General features: G+C 32.3%; 1 protein-coding gene across 4 annotated transcripts; it reads left to right on the forward strand.

Moving 5' to 3' along the window:
* Positions 1–8,362: 8,362 nt before the first annotated feature.
* Positions 8,363–26,611, forward strand: LOC116419218 (ankyrin repeat domain-containing protein 26-like). 4 transcript variants are annotated; one of them, XR_004229470.1, is made up of 7 exons: positions 8,364–8,984; positions 10,896–11,039; positions 13,224–13,294; positions 14,934–15,027; positions 22,303–22,551; positions 25,260–25,302; positions 26,261–26,373. XR_004229470.1 is itself a non-coding variant. In XM_031937985.1 (6 exons), exons 1-6 carry the CDS (start codon positions 8,379–8,381, stop codon positions 26,374–26,376), a joined length of 1,074 nt encoding a protein of 357 aa, XP_031793845.1. In that variant the 5' UTR covers positions 8,363–8,378; the 3' UTR covers positions 26,377–26,611. The 4 variants fall into 4 exon arrangements, 1 of the variants encoding a protein (XP_031793845.1); XR_004229469.1 differs by lacking the exon at positions 26,261–26,373 and adding an exon at positions 20,116–20,342 and having other exon boundaries at positions 25,260–25,274; XM_031937985.1 differs by lacking the exon at positions 22,303–22,551 and having other exon boundaries at positions 8,363–8,984; positions 26,261–26,611.
* Positions 26,612–27,691: the final 1,080 nt, after the last annotated feature.

Genomic DNA, 27,691 nt, shown 5'->3' on the forward strand with positions numbered 1-27,691 from the left:
AAAGGGTGTTCAGCCCAGTTCAGAGGGAATCTGAAAACCCAGCGAGAATGTCACAGCAGATCAACAACTTAGACCTCAGTCCTGACCTTCCAGTAGAGAAGCAGAGCAGTAGCTAAGCTCCAGTCTCAGCTCAAAAGCAAATTCTGGTGGAAACCAGGCTTTTCCTGAAAAAGAGGCATGCTTACCTCAAAATGAAGGCCCGCACCAAAGTGCTAAGACCTAGAGCTGCACAAGAAACTTGGAACAATGCTTCCTTGATCCCAGGAGCAGAGCTCCATCATAAAAGAAAGAAAATAGTTAATACAAAAAAGAAAATGAGCAAGAAATAAAAAAAGAAGCTTCATCCCAGAAAGTTATTTAGTTAAGAGGAAGATCAAAACACAAACTCAAGGTGAGGACAAATGTTCATAGAGGAAACTGAGAGAGAGTGATATGAATTGGTCTAAAACCTATGGCATCATGGAAGGCCCATAAACCACTTAAAAGGCATATAAGAGAGGCATGAGAAAAATGAGAAAAACAAAGATGAGAGAGATGCAAGAGAGGGAATCAATAGCTAGAAAAGAAGAAAGGAAATTCTAAAAATAAAAAGTGAACAGAACATTTAATCTTAAACATAAGATTGAAGAGAAACTAGAAAGGTAAATTGGGGAAATATGTATTTAAAATTATACTGTTTACATCCCTAGACAGAAAAAAAGGATATTTTGTAATTTTTGAGAACTGTTGTTATTGGGGAAATTTAGAGAGGCATCACATTGACAAAGGTGTGCTTGTGCTTAGAAACGGACTGGGATGTGATGCTATTAAAGAAAATGACATTAAATGGGTGGGAAAGAGCTGAACTGAGAGAATAGTAAAGAGGAGGTATAATGGGACAAATTAGAGCACATGAAAAGGCACAAAAGACCAATTACAATCAAGGGAAACAAGGGAAGGGGATAAGCATTGTCTGAAGCTTGATCTTATTAGTTTTGGCTCAACTTTCAATCATTCAGTTGGGTATAGAAATTGATCTTACTCTATAAAGAAGTAGGAGGACAAAGAGGAAACAGAAAAAAAAGAAGCTGGATAGAAGGGAAGGCAGAAACATTAGGAGAAAATAAGAAAAGATCAGAGTGGAGATAGAAAATAGGGCTGGTAGTAGATGCAGTTGGTTGAAAAATAACACTCCTGGGGCAGCTAGGTGGCACAGTGGATAGAGCACCAGCTCTAAGTTAGGAGGACCTGAATTCACATCTTGTCTCAGACACTTAATACTTCCTAGTTGTGTGACTCTGGACAAGTCACATAATCCTAATTGCCTCAGCAAAAATAAATAAATGAATGAATCAATAAATAACACTACTAATGATGGCCAGGTTGGAAAGAGAACAAAAGTATATATAGGAGAGAAAACAAAGTAGAAGCAAATACAGAATTGGTAATCATAACAGTTACTGTAAATGTGATAAACTCTTTGATAAAGTGAAAGCAAATAGCAGAGTGAATTAAAAACAAAATTCTATGATATGTTGACACAGATTCAGATATAAAATAAAGGTAAATGACTGTAACAAAATTATGCTATGCCCAAAATTAAAAAAAAATAGGTAGATATTCTGATCTTAGATAAAATAAAAGTTAAAATTGATCTAATTTAAAGAGATAAGGAAGGAAAGTCTATCTTGTTAAAGGGAACTATCAACAATGAAATAGCATACTAAATATATATGCACAAAGTCATTGAGCATCCAGATCTCAGAAAAAAACAAGACTGTAAAACTCCAGTAGAAGGAGACTCAGCCTTCCTCTCTCAAATCAGACAAATCTAATATCAAAATAAACAAGAAACTTAAGGAGATTAGCAGCATCCTGGAAAATCTATATATGGTAGACCTGTACACAAAACTGAATAGGGACAAAAAGTGACCATGTATAAGGCATTAAAGCCTCACAGTCAAATGTAGAAAGTCAGAAACAGTAAATGTTTTCTTTTCAGACTACTATACAATAAAAATTCAATAAAAATCCAGGAAAAGATAGATTCAAAACCAATTTGAACTTAAATAATCTAATTCTAAATAATACAGTGGCTCAAACAACAAATCATAAAAAAAACTATGCACAATTTTGCTTTAGCAAAGTTAACAATAAATAAAATGAACCCATACAAATCTTCATCATTTCTACATGCCACCCGCAAAGCTCAGTAGCAATCGATAGAAAGAAATTAGATTTAAAATAACTGTAGACCAAATATTTGGGTATCTTCCCGTCAAGACAAATCCAGGAACTATATGAACATAATTACAAAACACTTCTCACACACAGTCAAATCTAAACAGTTGGAAAAATATCAATTACTCATTAGGTCAAGCTAAAGAAAAATGAAAATGCTACCTAAATTGATATCTGTTCAGTGCCATAACAATCAAACTTCCAATTATTTTGTAGAACTAGAAAAAATATCAGAATTCATCTGAAAGAACAAGAGGGCAAGAATATCAATTGAATTAATGAAAAAAACAAAACAAACCAAAGGATGATGGCTTAAAATATGCCACACCTAAAACTTATTATTATAAAGCAGCAGTCATCAAAATGAGGTATTGACTAAGAAATAGAGTGGTGTTTAGCCTGGCATGTGTTCTATCAATAAAAAGTTATTAAAAAAAAAAAAGAAATAGAGTGGTGGATCAGTGAAATAGGGATGACACAATATAATTAAGATGACACAATAATCAATACCTATAGTAATCTTGCGTTTGATAAACCTCCACACTCCAGCTTCTGGGATAAAAAAATTCACTATTTTACAAAAATAGCTGAGAAAATTGGAAAATATGTCAGAAACTCAGCATAGAACTTCACCTCACTAATAATACTAAAATATCAAAATGGGTGCATAATTGACATGGGTATAAAGGGTGATAACAGAAACAAATTAGGACATCAAGGGATAATTTGCCTATCGGATCTTTGGAAAAGAGAGGAATTTGTCACTAAAGAACTAAAGAAAAGTATGAAATGCAAAATAGACAACTGTGATTCTATTACATTATATTGTTTTAGCACAAACAAAATCAACAGAAACAAGATTAATGGGGAAATACAAATCTAGGAAAATCTTACAGCCTGTGTTTCTGATAAAAATCTCATTTATCAAATATACAAAGAGCTGTGTCAAATTTATCTGACTATAAATTATTCTCCAACTGATAAATGGTCAAAGGATATGAACCAATGATGAATTTAAAGCCATTTAAGCCATCTAAAATCACATAGATGATATAAAATGCTCTAAAGGATAGAGAACTTCAAATTAAAACAATCTAAAACATTCTAGAGAAAAGCAAAGTAAACCAATCTAACACTTCTCAGATTGGCTAAATTGACAGGAAAAGATAATTATATATGTTGGAGGGGATGTGGAAAAACTGAATCACTAATGAATTGTTGGTGAAGTTGTGAAATGATCCAACCACTCTAGAGAGCAATCTGGAACTAAAGGGATATTAAAGTTGTATCCTGTTTGAAACAATAGTGCCATTATTGGGTCTCTATCCTAAAGATATCATAAAGGAGGGGAAAGGACCCACATTTGCAAAAATGTTTGTAGCAGATCTTTTTGTAGTAGAAAAGGATTATAAAATGAGTAGATAGCCATCAATTGAGGAATGGCTGAACAATTATGGTATATGAAGGTAGTAGATTATTATTGTGGTATAAAAAATGAGGAACAAGGTGATTTTAGAAAGGCCTGAAAAGATCTGCATGAAACTCATGCTGAGCAAAAAAGCAGAACCATTGTACACAGTAACAATAAGAATGTGCAGTGATCAATTATGAAAGATTTGGTTCTTCTCAGAGGTTCAATGATCCAAAGCAATCTCAATAGACTTTGGAAAGAAAATGCCATCTGCATCCAAAAAAAGAACTGGGGAGACTGAATGTAAATCCACACATGTTGTGTTCACTTCTTTTTTCCTTTTTTTTTTAATATCTCCCTTGGTTTTTCCCTTTTGCTCTTATTTTTCTCTTCCAATATGATTCATGAAGCAATGTGTATTAAAATAAATAAATTTACAACAACAACAGCAACAACAACAACAACAAAAAATTGTAATTGGAATGAACTCTCCAATAATATGTAAGCAAATAACAGGGCAGAATAAAAACCATGCATTGTCCACAAAAAACAATTCTGAAATAGTGAAATAATAAGGACAAAAGGCTGGAACAGACTATATGATGAACCAAAAAAAAAAAAAAAAAAAAAAGCAGTAGTAGCAATTAAGATTTCAGACAAAGTAGAAAGCTAAAACAGATCTAATAAAAGAAATGTATTATTTATTTATTTAATTAGGAAGTAATTGGTAATATGGTTTAGGGCATAAAAATCTCACAAATGCAAAAAGATAGAAATAGTAAATGTATCCTTTTATTAATAAACTGCAATAAAAATTATGTTCAATAAAGTTCCAGGGAAAGATAGAGTAAAATAATTGCAAATTACATAATCTAATCCTAAGGAATAAGTGAGTCAAACAAGAAATTATAATTTCATTCAAGGCAATGACAATAGCAGGACAATATACCAATACTTATGGGATACAGTCAAAGCAGTTCTTAGGAGAAATTTTATATATCTAAATGCTTTAATGAATAAAATAGAGAAAGGGGATTATGCAATATAAGGCCTGGAAAGAGGACAAATAAAAAAAAAATTCAAATACCAAATTGGAAATTATGAAAATCAGAAAGGAATAAAATTGAAAGGAAGAAAACCATTGAATTAATAAAATTAAGACTCAGTTTTATAAAAAACCCAATGAAATAAATAAACTTTGGTTAATTTGACTAGGAAAAAAAAAGCAAATTCCCAACATTAAAAAGGAAATTTTAACTTGCTACTTAAGAAGAAATTAAAGTTCTAATTAGAATCTATTTTGTCCAAGAAATCTGACAAGAAATGGTTGAACGTTTACAAAAATAAGTGCCCAGATTAACAGAAAAGGAAATAAAATATTAAATATTCCCATTTTTAAAAGAGATATTGAACAAATCATCAGAAAACTCCCTAAGGGGAAAAAAATTCCCCAGGCCCAGATGAATTTACAAATCAATTCTATCAATCATTAAAAAACAAAAAACATACAACATCCCCTCCTCCCCCCCCAAAAAAAAAAAATACTCTATAAACTATTGGAAAGAAAGACAAAGAGTCCTTCCAACTTCCTTTTAGGATACAAATATGGTGCTGGCACCTAAACCAGGAGAAACTAAAACAAAAAAAGAAAATTATAATCCAATTTTCTTAATAAATATTTATGCAAAAAAAATATTACTAAAAAGATTTCAACAATTTATTAACAAGACAATAATTAAACAAATATAAATTTTTTCACAACCAGAGTTGTCAAATAAAAAATCTTTCCATAATTACCATATCATGAAAAGCAAAAGAAATCATATCATAATCTCAATAGATGCAGAAAAAAGCCTTTCACAAAAATATAGCAGCATCACTATTAAAATCATTTGGGATTAATAGAAAGGGGCAGCTAGGTGGATAGTAATAACATCAGCCCTGGTCAGGGGTTACTCAATCAAGTCAGCCTCAGACATTAAAACTTCCTACCTATGGGCCCTGGGCAAGAACAACCAATTAATTATTGAATAAAGAAATTAGTCTTAAAAAACAACATCATCTTTCAAAACCAACCAGCATTACTTGTAAGGAAACGTGGATATCCCAATTAACGTGGGAAACAAAAGCATTTTTACCACTTTCTTAATTTCTAAAGAATATAGGGCCTAGCAAAAAAATCAGAAAAAAGGAAAAGTAGGCATAAGGAAAAAAACACTTTTTTACATGGAAATTCATTGATAAAACCAAAAAAACTTAAACAAACCAATTTAGCAAATTGAAGGATAAAAAAACCCAAATAAACACCTTTATATCACAATGCCCAACAAAATACAAAGCCCTTTTACAATAACAAACAAAAAAAAAATTCCCCCAAAACAAAATCCAGGAACTAAAAACACAATTACCCTTTTCATCAAAAAAAAAATTAATCATTAAAATTCGTTTTCTTTGGTAGACCAAGCTAATATTTTAAAAATGACAGTTTTACCTTAATTAATATATTTATTCATAGCCATCAAATCAAACTGCCCCCAAAATTATTTTATTAGGCATGAAAAAATAACAGAATCGATTTGGAAGCAGAAAATTCAAGAATATTAAGGGAATTAATGGGTAAACATGCAAAGGATGATAGTCTCCATCCAGACCAAAACCATTATAAAGCAGCAACCATTAAAACTATCTGATATTGTCTAAGAAACAGCAGAAATAGGTTGGGGACACAAGAGTAAGGGAAGGTACTGTTTGATTAAATCCAAAGAGACTAGCTTCTGGGGTAAGAACTTGGTATAGAACTATATCTCAAACCCTGACCCTTTTTTGGTCACAATGGATATGTGAGTTAAGCATAAAGGGTGATAAGTATAAGCAAATCAGGAGAGCAAGGGAAAATTTACTGTTCATATCTTTGGAGAAGGGAAATTTCATGACCAAACAAGGCTAAAAGAACATTTTCAAATGCAAAATGAATACTTTTTGATTACATTAAATTAAAAAGCTCTTGAATAGAGCCAGTGCAGCCAAGAGTAGAAGGAAAGCAGAAAGCTGGGAAACAATTTTGACTCAATTATAGAATTGACTCAACTTATAAGATTCCCCTGTTGATCAGTGGTCAAAGAATATGAACAGAGAATTGACATAAGAAATTAAATCCCGATATAGATTTGTAGAAAAATGTTCTAAGTATTTGTTGATTGGAGAAAAAGTGAAACCATCCTGAGGTACCATCTTATTCCTATCTGATTGATTAAGATAGGAAAATCTGATAAATATTGAGGGATGGGAAAATAGGACTAAAGATTGTGGTAGAGTTGTAACTGAATATCATTCTGAGAGCAATTTGGAACCATATCCAAAGGACTATCAATTTGTGCATGTCCTTTAATCAGGCAGAGATACTACTATTTTGATGTCCCAAAGAAATCATGGATGAAAATGACCCAGATGTTTAAAAATGTCTGTAGTAGCTCTTTTTGTGTGACATAGAATTGGAAGAAAGAGTAAATGCCTCTCATTTGGGGAATGGCTGAACAACTTTTGGTCTATGAAAAGTATTTTCTATAGAAAAGGACAGCATGATTTTAATATTTGATGTTGGGAAGAAGGAAAACAGAAATCACCGTATACAGCAAAAAGAAGATTATGTGATGATCAACCATGATAGACTTGGTTCTTCTCAGCAATTTAGTGATCCAAAGCAATCTCACTAAAGTAGGCATGGAAAAGTGTTTGAGAATGATTTCTCCCTCACAATATGACCTATCCTTTATCTTTTCAGTAGGACAATCATTCCATGTGCTTCTAATCCAACATTGTTGAATGTTATACTCCTTGTTTGTTAATTATAATTAGTTTATTTTCTCATTCATCATTGAAATTTATGAATATATTGTCTCAATACTTCAATCATGGAGGGTTGTGAAATACTGAAAATAATAAGTCAACAATAGGAACAACTTAGCATGTCTCTAATCAAAGTAGGTCTCCTTAGTTTTCATTTCAAATTCTGATTACCACTCCAGAGAATTGTCTTCTTCAATATGAATAGTATAGGCAGGATTCTTCACTCCTCAGTGGTTCAGACATCTCCATTTAGCATGCAGTCTGTATCTTCAAACCTTAAAATGGTGGTAAAAGCAGACAGTAAGCAGAAGCTTTGACTAGTTTTGGACTTGAAATACTGGTGGATGTCTTAAAAAAATAACAAAAGAATTTTGATGGATTTGGCTCTTTTCAACAATATGAAGTTTTTCAGATCAATTCCAGTAGACGTGATAGAGAGAACCATCTGATGCAAAAGGAGCACTGTAGGGACTGAATGTAGGTCTCAACATAGTATTACCTTTTTTTGTTTTGGTTGCTCTTTGTTTGTCTTTCTTCTCATTTTTTCCATTTTTGATCTGATTTTTGGGCAGCATATACAATGGAAAATTGTTGGAATAATTGCAAAAAATATATGGGTTATTTCTTCTGGGAAGGAGTGGGGACACAGAAGGGAGGAAAAATTTTAGCAACAAGGTTTTGCATTCTCTTTGCATGTATTTTGAAAATAAAAACTTACTTAAAAATGCAATGCAGTAGAAAAAATATTAAATAAAAAAGATTCCTGAAAATTGAAATGAAAGTTTTTCTCACAAAGTTCACTGCAAAATTTCCTCTTGATTATTTTAAAATTTTATCCAAGTTAGTAATCTTTCAACACTATATAATACAATTACTTGCAATTATTTTTTTTCCAAATGCAATGCTGAACTCTAGATTGGAAGGTGAAAAACAAAACAGAGAAAAACTACAGCCACAGATCCATTACCCTTCTTGTGCAAGTTCTGCTGTGCTTGAACAGGAATATCAGATATCAGAACCAAATCTTCTGCAAGAAGAAGCTAAGTGGCTTCTTTCAAAGGAGGAGCTAATAGATAAGATTGACATCCTGTCAATTCAGCTTTCTAAAGCTGAAGATGAGATCTACCAAATACGTAATGATCTTCGAATGAAGACATTACTTTTAGAAGACACACAGAGAGAATTGAAAGAGGTCAAAGATGAGTTAAAGGACCTCAAAAATGAAAATTACATACTAAAGAAAAAATTGAATAGATCCTTTTTGAAACAAGAGACCCTGCAAGGAAAATTAAATGAAATACAGAAGACAATGAAGCTGCCTCAGAAAACATTGAAAGATTCCAAAAACACACCGGTCTTCATATCAAAGGGTGTACAGGTGCCCTTTCAGGATACCTCTATGACTTTTTATGCTGACACTGCAGAAAAAGATCCTGTACTAGAAGAGAGAAATAAAGAGTCAGTTGATGACATACGTGAACTCGAAAATGAGAAGGCAAAAAGAAAGGTAGGTCTTTAAATATTGTCTGACAAACATTATTTTGAAATGAATTTCAAAGTTATTTTGATCAAGATAAATTAGGAATTTGAATTTTCAGCGGGTTTCTGATATTAGTAACTTTCAATGTAAAATTTCTAAATGCAAAAAAAGGAGAATGTGGAAACATTCATGATAAAAATCAACCCAATATCCATTTTTTAGATAAGATGACTGATTTTGATTAAAATATAGTGTGTAGGTGGCCCATGAAATTTTAAATGCATAGTAGCGGTTAATGAGTGTAGATAGAGTTAAGCACTTGTAAGTAAATACTGATCAATTTGTAGTTCTAATAATTTGCCTAGTATTCCATGTAATGCTGCAATGGAAGAAATCATTAGAAATGCTGAAACAAGATAAATCCTGAAAAACTATGCTAGGCGGAATGTAAAAATTCAAATTAGCTATCCAAATTGAGATACTGTAGGACATTATAGTTACCCTTTTCATAACCATTGAAACATGTTTATCAATCTGACTAATTGTAATTCAAACTAAAATGAACTGATTTTAGAAATATTAAAGAGTTGATCATATTTTTAATAAAATCATAAAGATTTCTAATTACTTTTCTTTAGAATTTAGGACAACAATTCTCTTCAAAGAGACTGTGATGATGCATTAAGAATTTATTTTGGTGTGTGGTATTAAAGCCAATTTTTTAAAATGTGCTTTTGATTCCCTACTACATATTCATTATTTATGTCAGTATTTTTTTCACTGTTTTATACTTCTTGAACAATGTCCAGAATCACCTTTTTTGGCATCAGTACCTTTCATTTGCTGAAAATAGTTAGCTTTATCCTTTCTAACAGCAGGTCTCATTTTCTTTGATGCTTATCACATTTGCAGTGAGTGGAAGACTACCAGCTATGGCACTGTGTAGCAATTTCAGATGAAAAAAATAGTTTTATTAATAAGCACACACATACATATGTTGTATTTTGTGTGAATATGTACATTTTTCTATCTCTATATGTTTGTATGTGGGTGGTCTACTACGTTAGAGAATGAAAAGAAATTATTTCCCTTTTGTAGCGACCTTGCACCACACTGTATATCCATAAGTGGAAGAGCTACCACATTTTCTGTTCAAGACTGGAACTAGGAATCTAATTTATAACCTTGTATAAAAAGGAACAGCTTTGAAGACTTAACAGGGACAGCAGCCCCTCCGTTCCCCTTCCCTACCCCCATTTTTCTTTTGTTTTCATCAAATCAGATCAATCCCTTCAAGTAATTTGATCATGCCTGACAAGCCTAACAATGCATATGATCCTTCTTCAGGGGAACTATGAGAGGAAAGAAAATGCATCTTCTTCTTATAAATGCCCTTATTCATATGAGAGTAGGAGCAAAGAACTTTTTCTGAAAAATAAAAAGTAAAAAACCTAATGTTTCTATCAGATATAAGAAACTCTATATTCTAGCCTCCACCATTCCCCCACCTCCCATGTGAATTGCACAGGAAAAGGTTTATCTGCTACATGACTTTGGAAGTGTTTTATTTCTGAAGATGGAATGGGGAAATCAGACTGAAAGTAATAGTTTATGATGAGCAAGGAAGAAGTTAGCCTCTGATCCATGCTTGAAAGAAAGGTGTGTGATATAGGGAAAAGAACTTTGTGGTTCTAAGAACCAAGTGTCAATCCTTTTCTTGATGACTACTTTTATGACTTAACTTACTTAACCTCTTTGGGCCTTAACTTTCCTCCACTGCAAAATAAGGTGGGGTCATTAAGCAGTCCCTAAAACTTTTCCTAAGAGTATTCTATGATAATCATAAATATATTCAGGCAAGTAAAATATTTATTTCATATAAGCTAATGCTGCTATATGAAATCAGTAATAGAAATTCTACATACATATTTCTACCAGGATACAATAAGAAAACTTCAACAAGAACTTAAAGATTCCCAAAAGGAAAAACTCATGATTTTACAGGACATTCTCTCATATCAAACAAAATTTTTATACATCAAGCAAAAACTTCAGGAGAAAGTAGATGAAAGCACAAATAACGTACGTATGCAAAAAGTCAGTAATTTGTCATTGATTAATGGAAGGTTTTCAGTTTAATACTTTTTAAACCAATACTATTATACATTTTCTAATAATTGTGCCTGTCATTTAAACTAACAGAACAAGACCTATAACAACTAGCATGTGTACCCATTTATACCATTTTTATATTGGGATAATTATCTTCCCTCATAATATACTTACAAAGGAATGAGATTTTTTTTTCCTGAGTGATAAGTATATCATACATTCATATATATGTATGTGTGTATATATAAATATATCTGTACACACACAGACACACATGCGCATACCCACAGGCTCCTTGGTGGAAATATGAATAGAACTTTGCATCTGAAATTGGAAAGATCTGGGTTCATAAGTGGGCTCAGTAAATATGAGGAAGTTACTTAATCTTTCTTAACTTCTTTAACTGTAAAATGAGGGTAATAATAGCATCTATCTCCCAGAATAGTTGTGAGAATCAAATGAGAAAAGAATTCCAAAGCCCTTAGCACAGTACCTGGTGCATAATAGGTACTTAGTGAATGCTTGTTTCTCTGCTCCAGAAAGATAAAAGTCAATATTCTCAGTAATCTATCTATATAAAATCATTGTCTCTTATAGTTTGAGTAACATCTCCTAATGTTGAGAACCAGCTCTCTTACTTGCTTAACCTCAGTATAATGGTTTTTACTAAGAAGTGGTTTGTTGCTAGTTTCATTCTTTTCAAAACTTATTCTTTCATATTGTAATGCGGGAGAAATATTTCTGGTTTTCAGAAATCAATATTGGAATAAAATAAATTTTGTTTCCTAAATCAATTTTTTCCTCTATCACTCAATTCTCTTTATTTTCCTCCCATTCCTTTTGGACCACATTGATTAAAATATTAACTTTTAAAAAAGCTTTGTGTGGAGGCTGTAATCTAGGAGCTAGATATGGACTGAACTTATAAGGAATCACAAGGAAGCAATCAATCTGTATCTATATGAATGAACTCAGTAAAATGCATTCAGAGCAAACGGGCACCATTTCTTCCTTTCTTCTTTCCCTGATTAGGGTAGTAACTAAGCTCTCGAAGAACTGGGTAAAAATTTTGTTTCTTCTTTGTTCAATAATTAGTTCAATAATTAATGAATGTCAGTTCTGTGAATTATACTATGTCAGCTTCTGATTAGGTTAACAAGAATATGGGAAAGCCATGCTCTCTTGTCCTTGAAGAATTTGCAGTTTCACTGAAAAGTCAATGCAAAATAGGGAAAATTTCATTACAATACTGGGTATCATGGAAACAAGAACCAATTGAATTGTTATATAAGTAAAGTAAGCATTTATTTAAGAGAGCAAGAGTGAAGGAGACAGAAAGAGAGAAAGGGAAGGGGGAGGGGAAGAGGGAGGAATGGATGGAAGGAGAGAGGGATGGAGACAGAGACAGAAAGAAAGATCACTGTGGTTTTAGGTTAGATCAGCTAGTACTTAATCTAGTCTTCTTCCCAACATGAAAAAAAAAAAAAAAAAAAACATTGCAAAATATCCAAGTTAGCACCTCTGTTGAAATAGCAATTGCCAAATAGCTAAAGTTAATAACATATATTTTAGATAATTACATAAATATAATTTGTCAAAAATCTACATTGGAAATTTACTTGTCCAAAGACTACTTTTCTTTAAAACATGTATTTGTCCTTTGAGCAGCAGTTTCATTATGTAGCTTTATAATCAACAAGCATAACCTTGATCATTTTACACAAGACATCTCTGGTGTAGTGTATTGGTTTGGAAACAAGAAAACTAGGTTCAATTCATTCTCTGTAATTTTCTAGCCAGAAGACCCCAAGAAACTTTCTTAAGGCTTTTTACCTCAGACAACTCTTTAGGGTTTGTATTCTAGATGGCTGTGATCTACACTAATGAAGTGCCCTGTGCTACATTTTAGTACATTTTACATATTGGGTGTATATGCCTATGTAAAATGAAAGTGGATTAAATATAGTCACATTTGGAATGTAAGAATACATAACTTTGTGTCTATGCAATGGGCTACTACTTGATGGACTAGTAAAATGTTGTGAAATTTTTAATACTTATGTATAGGCATCACTAATTCAGAGTTAAGGATAAGATTGTGATTAAATTTTTAAAGTTGATGATTTTGAAACATTTTGTTTTGGATTTTTATAGCTGCAGAAATCTCAAGAAGAGGATAAGCAGAAACTGTGGTATCTTAAAAAGAGGGGAGATTATATACAAAAGTAAGAGTTAAAGCATTTTTATAATTTAGTGTTATGACTAGTTGTAGAGCAAATCAAAATAATAAATTAACAAAATGCATTTGTAATAGAACATAATGCAAATCTAATTTTTTCCAATGGAAAAGAGGAATAATGTGCTTAAGTAGAACTTATTTTGAGATGAATAAATAAATAAATTGGGACTCGGACTGGGAATGTAAATATCAAAAGTATCTTGGACTTCAAGCAGAATTTACCCCCTCTAAAGTGACTGACACTTTGGTCCTAAGAGTTTCAGGTATGAGGAATGTAGGGAAGTAAATTGGATGACATGTTCCAAACAAAATTGGTGTTCATGTTGGCACTTTATTCAAGTTCTGCACTTTGACCATAAGGGAAATCATTAGTAGAATTTCAAAGGTTAAACCATATAAATTACTGCTAGAAAATTATTATTTTTCCCTTCAAGATCTAGGCTTGAAGCAGTATAAACTAATATATCATCAACCTGCTTCCAAATCATGAAAATTTTTGTTAGGTTTGTATATCTGACTTATTATTTGCTGTGTATCATGGGCAGTCACTTTGTTTCCCACAAAATTCTCTAAAAGTATACATCAAAGAATTGCCACAGCTACATACTGCTAGGAGTTTCCTCATGAAGAGTTTTCTATTTCAATTAAAAGTTGGTGTCTTATTACACGCCTTCCTCCAAACAAAATCCCTTCAAAAAACATCTTGACTAATTGTGCCTTGTGAGGATTTTTCCCCCCAAGAATTATACAATGTGCTTTTTTTCATATCCAATTACTAATGTAGCATATAATTATAAGTTAATATCTTTCTGAAGAATGATCAAAACACAGATTTTCTTAAAAAAGAAAAGAAAAGAAAAGAAAATTGCCTGACTTTTTGATCTCTAGAAACAGTCATAAGGGAACTGAGTTAAGTGAGGAGAATTCAAACCCTGAATCTGTGTCTCTGAGTCACTATCTGAACCTCCCTGTGCTGGTAGGAAACTTTAGAAGACATGAGCTTGCAAGTATGAATAGGTGGACAATATCTTCCTACACTAAGGAAATCACAACTCCCAATCTCTGCAATTTCAGATCATAATCATGTATGTTTGAGCGTGTCTTAAAAAATAAGATATACTTGTCCAAATAATGTTAATGTATGATAGGAGATAGGGGTAATTATTTGCAAATATAAGTTTCTTAGAAGGATTTCTTAGAAGTTTGCCTGATATGTGTGTCCCAGATTCCAAATAGTATCTGTCTTTGATCTCTATGCCATTGCATATTCCACAATATGGAATTTCCCTTCACCTCTTGCAATCCCTAGCTCACCCAGTCAAAGCTCACCCCCAAAAAACCACTGCCTATTCCACCAGCCTTTCTGTGTGTTCTTTTTTAACTCTTTTTTTCAATTACTTTATATTTACTCCCAGTATTGTCCATTCATTTATTTACCTGTTCATGTTGTTTTCATTGGAATAAAATGAAAAACCTTTGGAGCCATTTTTTACTTTTCTCTTTAAATCTAACTTCCAGGCTTTGGAAGTGAGGCGCTGAACCTTTTAAGAAACTGTTAAATTAAATTAACTATAAAATAGTTCTTTAAAGCTTTGCATTATTGACAATATATTCACTCTTTGTAGGCTTAAAATGGAAAGAGCTCCATTTGAAGATGCAGAAAAGCAGCAAATGGACCCAACTGAAAAATTCCCCAAACATTTTTTGGAATTTCTTATCGTAAGTCAGCTCTGGGATTTAATTTTTCTCATTTGAAAAATACTTTCTTTTAAGTGGTAGATTACACTGCTTCAGCAATTCTAAGTTGAGGGAAATCCAGTTTCTTATTGTTGTTTTTTTTTTCTTTTAAATAGATTTTTCACCTTTGCATAATGTTATATTCCACATTTTTCTCTCTCCTCTCCCCCAATGCATCAAGCAATCCAATATAACTTAAATAATGCAATCCTTGTACACATATTTCCATATTCTTCATGTTAAGCAAGAAAAATCAAATCAAAAAGGAAAAAATATGAGAAATAATAAAAATCAACCCAAAAGAGGTGAACATATTATGCTTTCATCTACATTCAGTGTCCACAGTTTTCTTTCTGGACTTCTATATCACTTTCCATCACAAGCCTATTGGCATTGTCTTGAATCGCTTCGTTCTTGAAAAGAGCCTAGTCCATCACAGTTGATCATCACACAACTCTCTTGTTACTGTGTACAATTTTCCCTTGGTTCTTCTGGCTTCACTCAGCATCTGTTCATATAAATCTTTTCAAGCTTTTCTAAAACCAACCTGTTCATTATTTATTTATAGAATAATATTCCGTTATATTTATATACCATAATTTATTCACCCATTTCCCAAATGATGGGCATCTACTCATTTTTCTAGTTGGTCTTATTTTTAAAGGATCTTTCCTTTTTTGCCTTTCCAGACCCCAGCAGACACTGCTGGATAAAAGGGAATTCAGAGTTTGATAATTCTTTGGGCATAGTTCCAAATTGCTCTCAGGAATGCTCAGATCATTTCAAAACCCCACGAACAATGCACTAGTATTCCAGTTTTCCCACATCCTCTTCATCATTTATTATCTTTTCCTGTCATCTTAACCAAACTTAATCAATCAATACGAAGTGATACATCAGCATTTCCTTAATTTGTATTTCATGAGTAGCAAAATACAGCATTTATAAGATGATTAGAAATGGCTTGTATGTATTCATCTGAAAATTGTCTGTTCATAGCCTCTGATCATTTATCAACTGGGCAATGGTTTGTATTCTTATAAATTTGACTTAATCTTCTCTAGATTTTAGAAATGAAGCTTTAACAGAAAGACTGGATGGAAAAATTGTTTCCAGGCATTTTTTGCCTCCTAATGTTGGCTGCATTGGCTTTATTTGTGCAAAACTTTTTTTTCCTTTTTTAAATAGCTTTTTAAATAACAAAATACATGCAAATGGTAGAGACAAGATGGCAGACTGAAGGCAGGAATTTACCCAACCTCTTCCCCAGACTGTTCCAAATTCCTTTGAATAATGACTGTACACAAATTTTAAAGGATCAGAACACCCCAAAAGTAGAACATTTTCCAGCCAAAGGCAACTTAGAAGCTCAGCACAAAAGGTCTGTGATACCAGGGTGGGAGTCCTGTAGATTATTCTCATTATTATGACAGTTACAAAGAGTATATATATAGACAGAGAATATGGAAGTGAGTTGAAAACAAAGGGATACTATCTTCTGGAAAAGATGATGAATGTATAGGCGGAAAGGCAAAGGGAGAAATGGAATGCTGCAAATTATCTGCCATAAAAAAAGAACAAGAAAAAGCTTTTACAGTGGAAGAGAAGGAGGAAAGGGTGAGTGAGTGAACCTTACTTCCATCAGAATTGCTTCAAATAGGAAATAACCTATCAATAGGGGTATAGAAATCTATTTTACCCTGCAGGAAAATAGAAGGGAAATGGGATATGGGAAAGGGGGAAGGTACATGGTAAAGGCTAAGGTAATAAAATTAAAGGTAAATAAATGGGAGAAAATACAATCAGCAATAGTCATTGTAAAAAAAAAAATTAAAGCAAGTTTCTCTGATGGAATATTATTATTCTCTAGAAAATGATGAGCAGGATGCTCTCGGGAAAAAAAATATCAAAAAACAAACAAATAAACAAAAAACAATTCTGCCAAGTTCTCCATGAACAAAATCAAAATATGCAAAGTAATACTGTATGCAAATGTTTTAGGATGATCAGCTGTCCATAATATTATTATTCTCAGTAGTACAGTCATCCAATCCTACCCTGAAGGATTTACGATAAAATTCTTATAGATACCCAGAGAAGGAACTGATCCATTCTGTTTTTACATTGAAGCATTCTTTATTCCTCTCTTTATCTCTCTCTCTTTTTCTAACTGTATTTTTCTTTTCCTTTTAAATTTTCAATAGAATTTTATTTTCCAAATATAGTAATATTCCATTACATTCATATATTATAACTTTTTCAGCCATTCCCCAATCAATAGGCATCCACCCAATTTCTGTTTCTTTCAGATGAAAAAATTAAATTCATCACTAGTTATGAAAAAATGCTCTAAATCACTATTGATTACAGAAATACAAATTAAGACAACTCTGAGGTACCACTTCACACCTTTCAGTTTGGATAAGATGACAAGAAAAGATAGGTAAATGTTGAAGAGGATGTGGGAAACCTGGGACACTCATACATTATTGTATTGTTGTTGGTGTTGTGAACTGATCTAACCATTCTAGAGAGCAATTTGGAACTATGACTCTTTGAATCCAGCAGTGTCTGTATTGTGTCTCTATTCCAAAAAGATCATAAAAAAGGGGAAAATCTTGACATGTGCACAAATATTTCTAACAGTCCCTATTGTATTGACAAGGAACGGAAAATGGATGGATATCCATCGGTCGGGGAATGGTTATGTTTATGGAATATTACTGTTCTATAAGAAATGATGAGCAAAGTTTCAAAAAATAAGTTTTAATGAACTGTTATATAAGTGAACAGAACTTTACATCTCCCAGAAAATTATGGTCTCCAAATAGTTCCTATTTAGATTTGTGTATTAGAAAATGTTCTTCTTTTTACATAATAAAATTCATATAAAAAGAATCCACTGTGTGTGTGTATGTGTGTGTGTGTGTGTGTGTGTGTAATTATATTCTGTTCAACTGAATTTCTCAAGTATTTGAAAGCATTCACAAGTGGGAGAAATATTAGACTTGTTTTGTTCATGAATGAAAGTTATAAAGACACAAATTTAATTTTGATGGAAAGAAAAATTTTCTAACAGAGGGATCCCAAAAGGATGGTTTCAAAGAACTTTTTCTGAAGTGCTGAAACATTTAGGGGCACTATTTACAGAGCCTCTTAGAAACACAGATCTCCTGATATACTGCTTCTATAATCCTAAAGATGAAAAATGTCCCTGAAAAAAATTAACAGGCAGAAACAACTTGACATTTTTTATCTTTCATCTTTTTTATCTTTTTTTCACCCCTAACCCTACACCAAACCCCAAACAGGCTATACTCAAAAAAATGATATATTTTTGTACATATGTAGATATATTCATCCAAATACACACACACTAATAGACACCAACACATATCTCCCTTTCATCTCTCTCCTGACAGCAAGCAAGCTATAGTTAAGAAAAGATATACTTATTTGTACATCTGATACCACACACACACACACCCACACACACACATACACACACACATACCTCTCCCCACACATATACCCCACATACACAAATAATCTTTCCTATCACTGTTGATTCCTTCATTAAATTCTACCCCAACCCAGGGATTCCTTTTTTGTCTTCTTCCCTGGAGTTTTGCTTCCCCATCCACCTACTCCTCCCTATTTATTTCCTTACAGATTTTTGAGGGTATAATATCCTTCATGGTATAAAGGTAGTGTTGACAATTGAATCCATTCACGATGTGAATAGATATTCAGAACTATGAGCCCTCATCCCTCTAATGCCATCTTCTGCATCTCATTTTGTGTAATATTTGATCTTTTTACTTTTACTCTGCCAGGCTTTCTTTTGAGCTACCCAATTGCTGATGGAAATCTTAAACAAAACATAAATATTGTGCATGTAAAAACCATAACCAATTTGTTCTTGTTTAAATAGTTTGTCTATGCTGAATTCCTTAAAATTATTCTTTGATATTGGCTCTTTAATGTTAAATTTTCTGTTAAGTTCAAGTGTGGTTGATAAAAAGTTCTGAAAATTTTGCAAGTTTCTTCAATTACAGCTTTTTTTATTGAAAATTGTAGATAATTTAGCTAGATGTGATATTTTTTGTTTTCTGTAGATATGTTTCCAATACCTGCGGTCTTTTAATGTAGCCACTAATAAGTCTTGTACAATTCTAATTGTTGCTCCTGTTGGAATTGTTTTATTCTTGTCTCTTGCAACATTTGCTCTTTGATTTGGGGGTTTTTAGTCATTCCAAAAAATTTTTTCTAGGATTATATACTGCATTATATTGTGTCAAGGTTCTCTTTTCCATCACAACTTTCTGGTAGTTCAATTATTTTAATCCTGTCCCTTCTTGATCTGTTCTCCAGATCTTTTGTTTTTCTTATGAGATGTTTTACATTCTGTTCTATTATCTCATTCTTTATATTGTTTTACTGTTTCTTGGTCCCTCATAGCATCATTGGCTTCCTCTTGCCTAATTCTAATTTTTAAAAATTATTTTAAGCTTTGAGAGACTGTACCTCCTTTTCTAATTGGTTAATTTTTTTTTTCATAATCTTCTTGTTTTTCTTGGATGGTTTTCTTTTTTCTTTTCTTTAGTTTTTCCTCAGTGCCAGTCATTTGAGGTTTGAATTCGTTTTTGAGTTTTTCCATAAATTTTCTTTGGGCAGGGAGCCATTTCATATTATTTGTTGGGGCAGAAACCTTTTTTTACTAAAGGATACTCTTCTGAAGATGAATTCCAGTTTTCCCTATTCCCATAATATATTTCAATGATGGCTTTATTTTCTTTTGTCCACTTTTTTTTTAAACAAGACATATTTTAATAGAAGGTATTAATGTAAGCATCTCCAATCAGTGGGTGAGGGGATAGTGCCTTGAGGTCCCTTTTTTCTTAATTTATTTCAATAATCATTTTAGGAAAATATTTTGCAGTTGTAAGATAAGGATAATGATACATTTTCTTACACTTTACAATTAAAAATAATTTAATCTTAATTTTAAGTTATTATTTAAGTTGAAAGATTTTTACTTCTATACTTTGCTAAACTGATACTTTATAGAAATATGCTGTAAAGCTTGAGCAACAATTGGATGCAGTATCTTCAAGAAATAGATATATGGAATGTATGGATAGACATCTTCAAGAAGAAGCAATAGAAAACTTGAAACAGAAACGTGACAGGCTGGATCTTAAGCATCATTTAGAACTACTTAACTACATTCAAGTAGAACAATATGGAGGAGAGAGGCTGAAGAACAAGTAAAAAAAGTCAATCCATTATTAAAGGTTATTTAATTTATCACTTTAATATTTTTAGAAATATTTCCATGTAACCCTACACCAAACCCCAAACTGGTTATACTCAAAATGATATATTTTGTACATATACATATATATTCATACAAATGCACACACACTAATAGACACAAACACATATCTCCCTTTCATCCCTCTCTGACAGCAAGCAAGCTACAGTTAAGAAAAGATATATTTATTTATACATCTGCTACACAACACACACACACACACACACACACACACACATACACATACATCTCCTCACGCATCTACCCCACATTATCTTTCCTATCACTGCTGATACCTTCATTAAATTCTACCCCCCACCCAGGGATTCCTTTGTTGTCTTCTTCCCTGGAGTTTTGCTTCCCCATGCAACTTCTCCTCCCTGTTTATTTGCTTATAGATTTTTGAGGGTAGTATGTCCTTCATGGTATAGATGTAGTGTTGACAAAATCACATATTCCTGATGTGAATAGAATTTCAGAACTATGAGCCCTCGTCCCTCTAATGCCATCTTCTGCATCTCATTTGTGTAATATTTTACCTCTTTATCTTTACTCTGCCAGGCTTTCTTTTGAGCTACCTTATTCCTGATGGAAATCTTAAACATAACATATACACTGGCCATGTAAAAAAACATAAGCAATTTCTTCCTGTTTAAACAGTTTGTCTATGTTGAGTTCCTTAAAATTACTCTTTGATATTGGCTCTTTAATGTTAAATTTTCTGTTAAGTTCAGGTGTGGTTGATAAAAAGTTCTGAAAATTTTGCAAGTTCCTTCAATTGCAAGTTTTTTTTTTATTATTATTGAAAATTGTAGATAATTTAGCTGGATTTGATATATATATATATATTTTTTGTAGATATGTTTCCAATCCCTGTGGTCTTCTAATGTAGCCATTGATAAGTCTTGTACAATTCTAATTGTTGCTCCAGTGTATTGGAATTGTTTTTTTTTTCCTTGTTTCTTGCAACATTTGCTCTTTGATTTGGGGGTTTTGAAATCTGGCCATTATATTCCTATGTGTTTTCCACAAAGGATTTCTTTGAGGTGGTAATCAGTACATTTTTCTATTTCTACTTTTCCCTCATTTTTAATCATTCCAAGATGATTTTCTAGGATTATTTACTGCATTATATTGTGTCAAGGTTCTCTTTTTGGTCACAACTTTCTGGTAGTCCAATTATTTTAATCCTGTCCCTTCTTGATCTGTTCTCCAGATCTTTTGTTTTCTTATGAGATGTTTTACATTTTGTTCTATTACCTCATTCTTTATATTGTTTTACTGTTTCTTTGTCCCTCATAGCTTCATTGGCTTCCTCTTGCCCAGTTCTAATTTTTAAAATTTATTTTAAGCATTGAAGCTTTTATGTCTTATTGAATATTTTAAGCAATGAAATTTTCCAAAGTTCCAAGAACTTTTCTAATTGGTTAACCTTTTTTTTTCATAATTTTCTTTTTGTTTCTTGGATGGTTATCATTCTTTTTTTCTTTAGTTTTTCCTCAATGCCTGTCATTTGAGTTTTGAATTATTTTTTGAGTTTTTCCATGAATTTTCTTTGGGCAGGGAGCCATTTCACATTGTTTTTGGGGGCAGAAGCTATTTTTGCCTATGAATACTCTTCTGAAGATAAATTCCAGTCTTCCCTATTCCCACAATATATTTCAATGATGGCTTTTTTTTTCTTTTTTACCACTTCTTTTTTAGAAGGTATTAATGTAAGCAACTCCAATCACTGGGTGGGGGGATAGTGCCTTAAGGTTCCTTTTTTCTTAATTTGTTTCAATAATCATTTTAGGAAAAATATTTTGTAGCAGTAAGATAAGAATAATGATACATTTTCTTACACTTTACAATTAAAAATAATTTAATCTTAATTTTAAATTATTATTTAATTTGAAAGATTTTTACTTCTATACGTTGCTAAACTGATTACTTTATAGAAATATGCTGAAGAGCTTCAACAACAATTGGATGCATTATCTTCAAGAAATAGACATATGGGATGTATGAATAGACTTCTTCAAGAAGAAGCAGGAGAAAACTTGAAACAGAAACGTGACAGGCTGGATCTTAAGCATCATTTACAACTACTTAACTACATTCAAGTAGAATAATATGGACCAAAGGTTAAAGAACAAGTGAAGACAGAGGCTGAAGAGCAAGTAAAAAACATCAATCCATTATTAAAGGTTATTTAATTTATCACTTTTATATTTTTAAAATATTTCCATGTAACCCTTCACCAAACATCAAACTGGCTATACTCAAAAAAATGATATATTTTGTACATATATAGATATATTCATACAAGTACGCACTCACTAATAGACACAAACACATATCTCCCTTTCATGCCTCTCCTGACAGCAAGCAAGCTACAGTTAAGAAAAGACATATATTATTATTAATATATTAATAATATATGTTAATATCTAATTAATATATTAATATTAATATATTATATAATATACTAATAATATATTACATTAATATTGTCTTAATATAATATATTAATAATATATTATAAATAATATATTAATAAGATTTATAATATATATTATTATATATTTATTCATCTGATACACACACATACACACACACACACACACACACACTTCAGCCCACACATATAACCCCACATAATCTTTCTTATCACTGCTGATACCTTCATTATATTCTACCCCCAACCCAGGGATTCCGTTTTTATCTTCTTCCCTGGAGTTTTGCTTCCCCATGCAACTTCTCCTCCCTGTTTATTTCTTTATAGATTTTTTTGAGGGTACTATATCCTTCATGGTATAAATGTAGTGTTGACAATTGAATCCATTCACGATGTGAATAGATATTCAGAACTATGAGCCCTCATCCCTCTAATGCCATCTTCTGCATCTCATTTGTGTAATATTTGATCTTTTTACTTTTACTCTGCCAGGCTTTCTTTTGAGCTACCCTATTGCTGATAGAAATCTTAAACATAACATATACATTGTCCATGTTAAAAAAAAAAAATAAGCAATTTATTCCTGTTTAAATAGTTTGTCTATGTTGAGTTCCTTGAAATTACTCTTTGATATTGGCTCTTTAATGTTAAATTTTCTGTTAAGTTCAGGTGTGGTTGATAAAAAGTTCTGAAAATTTTGCAAGTTCCTTCAATTGCCAGTTTTATTTTTTTTTTAATTGAAAACTGTAGATAATTTAGCTGGATGTTTTTTTTTTTTGTTTTGTTTTTTTTTCTGTAGATATGTTTCTAATACCTGTGGTCTTTTAATGTAGCCATTGATAAGTCTTGTACAATTCTAATTGTTGCTCCAGTATATTGGAATTGTTTTTTTTTTTTTTTTCCCCTTGTTTCTTGCAACATTTGCTCTTTGATTTGGGGGTTTTGAAGCCTGGCCATTACATTCCTATGTGTTTTCCACAAAGGATTTCTTTGAGGTGGTAATCAGTGCATTTTTTCTATTTCTACTTTCCCCTCATTTTCAATCATTCCAAGATGATTTTCTAGGATTCTTTACTGCATTATATAGTGTCAAAGTTCTCTTTTCGGTCACAAATTTCTGGTAGTCATTCAATTATTTTAATACTGTCCCTTCTTGATCTGTTCTCCAGATCTTTTGTTTTTCTTATGAGATGTTTTACATTCTATTCTATTACCTCATTCTTTATATTATTTTAATGTTTCTTTGTCCCTCATAGCTTCATTGGCTTCCTCTTGCCCATTTCTAATTTTTAAAAATTATTTTAAGCATTGAAAGTTTTATTGAATTATTGAATAATTTAAGCAATGAAATTTTCCAAAGTTCCAAGAACGTTTCTAATTGGTTAACCTTTTTTTATAATCTTCTTGTTTTTCTTGGATGGTTATCATTTTTTTTCTTTAGTTTTTCCTCAATGCCTGTCTTTTGAGTTTTGAATTCTTTTTTGAGGTTTTCCATACATTTTCTTTGGGCAGGGAGCCATTTCACCTTCAATCACTGGGTGGGGGGATAGCGCCTTAAGGTTCCTTTTTTCTTAATTTGCTTCAATAATCATTTTAGGATGATAGGATCAAAATGCTCAACCCAGTCTCTTTGGTCAAATTCACTCCACATATATTAGAGATATCTCGAATTCAGGACAAAATCTTTATATTGCTGCCATGTCAAGTGAATTAGGCTTTTCTTCATCACCCCTTCTATGTGTAATGGGTATGCATATGTGTGTATATTTATATTTAATTTTTCCAGTATTTACTTTTCTGTTTTGCTCCATGTAAATTGATATTCATTTTGTATGTGGACTGTCTGTAGCTTAGTGAATTATTAATATTTATAATTATTTCACAGTTTAGGCTACAGAGTTGATTTTCTTTTAAAAGAAAAATGTTATATTGAGCCAAAAAGAGAAATAATAAGGGTATGATTTCCTCAGAGTAGAAGGCATATATATATTCCAAACCTTGAGACATCATTACTATGCTAACAAAGTTCATGGTTTTTTGCATTAAATTAATAGTGACAAACTCTTGATGCTGTTAGTAATAGTATTATTTTTGTTAGAACCCACCTTCTATATGGAGCCTCATAGCTGAGTGTGGGAGTCACAAAATTATGATTTATTAAGAGTAAATATTTGATTTGTATATGTTTCACATATCTATATATCTGGAGTAACATAAAAATGCATTGTTATTAAAAAGGCGTTTGTGAGTGGTAAAATTTTAAGCCTTATATTATATCTATATATTTTCTGTTGAATGACCAATAGTCAAACTAAATGTTTATGTCTATGTTTATTAATAATTTGTTTGGATGCCTGCAACTTTTATAAAAGATTTCTTGAGTTGTTTGTATTATCTGTAGTGCCTTATTCTTCATTTACTTCATGTTTTTGAAATATAGTTTTAATGTTATTTCAGATACAGCAGGCGATGGAAAACTCTGTAGCTACAAGTGATGATGGTATGTTCAAATGATTCATAAGTAAAATGTCATAGTTTTATGCTATGTCTGATTTGTAAGTATACTTTTAAAATCCTCCTATGGTGTTATTCCAATGCCACTTCCCTCCTCTTTACCACCGTGAAGTGACCTTGGATTATTCTATGCAGGCATTTCACACTCTCTTTAGGGCCATAGATTCAAAGTCAGAATAAAGGTCCAACTCTCACTCTATCAGGTGAATAAGTCATGTTATAGATTTAACCAAAAAGTACTAGGAGTAGGAATAGGAGGAGGAGGAGGAGGAGGAGGAGAAGAAGAAAGAAGAAGAAGAAGAAGAAGTTCTTGTTGTTGTTGCTGTTGCTAATATAATAGTGAAATCAAAGTGTGGTTTACATTTCCTCAGACAGGCAAATAAAATAATTGGCATAATTTGTTTCATCGTGAGCCCAAAGTCAATAATATCTATAATTAAATAGGAAGTAGAGCTCCAACAAGAGCATAAGCAAATAGACAACACAAGCAAAATAGACTACTATGAACGTAACTATAATTGCAGTTTATGTACTGACTTCTACTTCAGAAGGTAAAATGATAATATTATGTGGACAATTTGATGAGTTGCTCCAAAATCAACATAGATCTGAGATGTAATAATAGAAACTGACATTTATACAGGACTTTAAAGTTTGGATTTTGAATATATTATCTGATTTGAAATTCCAAACTACCCTGTATGGTAGATGACTTCCAGAAAATCTTGAAGTCCTCCCTATGAAACATATAGTCCTTGAAACCATGACCAAATCACTTACCTTCAAAACGCTCAGGAAACTCTTAAGACTCACTTGGACCAATGACCATTTCCATGATTTTCCCACCCAGAATTCCTTGATATGATGAATCATTGCTGCCAACACAAAAAATATACATTCACACACATGTATAAATTGCTTTTTATTCTTCCTTTTTTCCACAGCTGTTTCTGAGCTTCCATCTACATCTCACTGGGCTTCACCAATAGGACATACTAGAAGGCCAAATCTGAATTGGGATCCAGTTTCCAGGCCAACTCAGCAATACTTAGGAAATTAAAAAAAAAAAAATTATGAGCTTTAAAAAAAGGAAGAAATAATGTAGATTGAACTTTGAGAACTCTACTCCCATCACTATCAGTTTGATATCAAAGCTCTGTATATAAGACTCAAGAGCTGTGACCTGCAGAATCTGTTAATTTGCTTAATTATAAAAATTTAGTGTCCCTCCGCCATTGTTTTTCCTACTCATAATGACCAAGCCAAGTGTAACAGTTAATAATTAAATGCAAAGTCCTCCCAAAATTTCTTGTACCTCTGAATTAATCACTGGTTTAATAGGAGCAGGTGATCATCTTATGACCACTCAGACCATTCAACACATCATTTGTACCATTTCCTCACACCTATATTAAGGAGAATCCTGTCCATTTGTGAGATATTTCTTATTTCACCCACCTTGCGACCCTGCTGACATATGATTTCACTTAGCTATCACATGTCAATCAGTAGAATTATTCAGTATCTATTATAGCTGTTCTTGAATGTGCAGACATCTAGCCTTATAAAAATCGGGCCCTAGAAGAAGGAAGAATCTCAGATCGTGGGGAAGAGCTGACCTCCTCTCCATTAGAGAGAACTGTGGATCCTTTAAGTCAGTGCTGTTGGCTCAGAGCTCGACTTTAGGCTCTTCTACTGGAGGTGGGATACTCTTAATTTCCATAGTGATAGCTCCTCTGGTGGGATAGTGATGCATGGGCCACAGCCTTTTTTGACCAATCCCTGCAAGGACTCAAAAAGGAAATGCTCACAAAGTGGCATTTTCATGGAAGGATTGTCCAGGGACACTGGCCCCTTGTTATCTGCACACATATTCTCTGCGCCTAAGGTAAATCTCACCCAGATTAGAGAATCTGTCTTGATTAACAATAAATTCATTTTCTTTTAAGAAGGGTCCTTATTTATCTCAATTTATAACCTTTGGACCATTCCCATTCTATTTTATAAAGATTATATGGCTTTCATTTTAAATTTTTCAATGTGCACTATTGGTTATTTTTCTCTACTTTACTTACCTTTATTTTCCTAATTCTGGGGAGAGGTTCAGCAATGGAATTGCCAGTTCTTCACTTTCAGCCAGCTAGCTAATTTTGGAAACTTGGTAGGAGTTCTCCTTTCCCCATTTTTTCAAATAGTTTATATAGTACTGGAATTAATTGGTCTTTGAATATTTGGTAGTATTCACATGTAAATCCATCTGGCCTGGAGATTTTTTACTAAGGGACTTGCTTGATAGCTTGTTCTATTTCTTTTTCTAAAATGGGACTACTTAAATCCCTCTTCTGTTATCCTGGGCAATCTGTTTTTGTAGGTAT

The sequence above is a fragment of the Sarcophilus harrisii genome, chromosome 5, assembly GCF_902635505.1.
Source record: "Sarcophilus harrisii chromosome 5, mSarHar1.11, whole genome shotgun sequence".
Taxonomy (NCBI): Eukaryota; Metazoa; Chordata; class Mammalia; order Dasyuromorphia; family Dasyuridae; genus Sarcophilus; species Sarcophilus harrisii.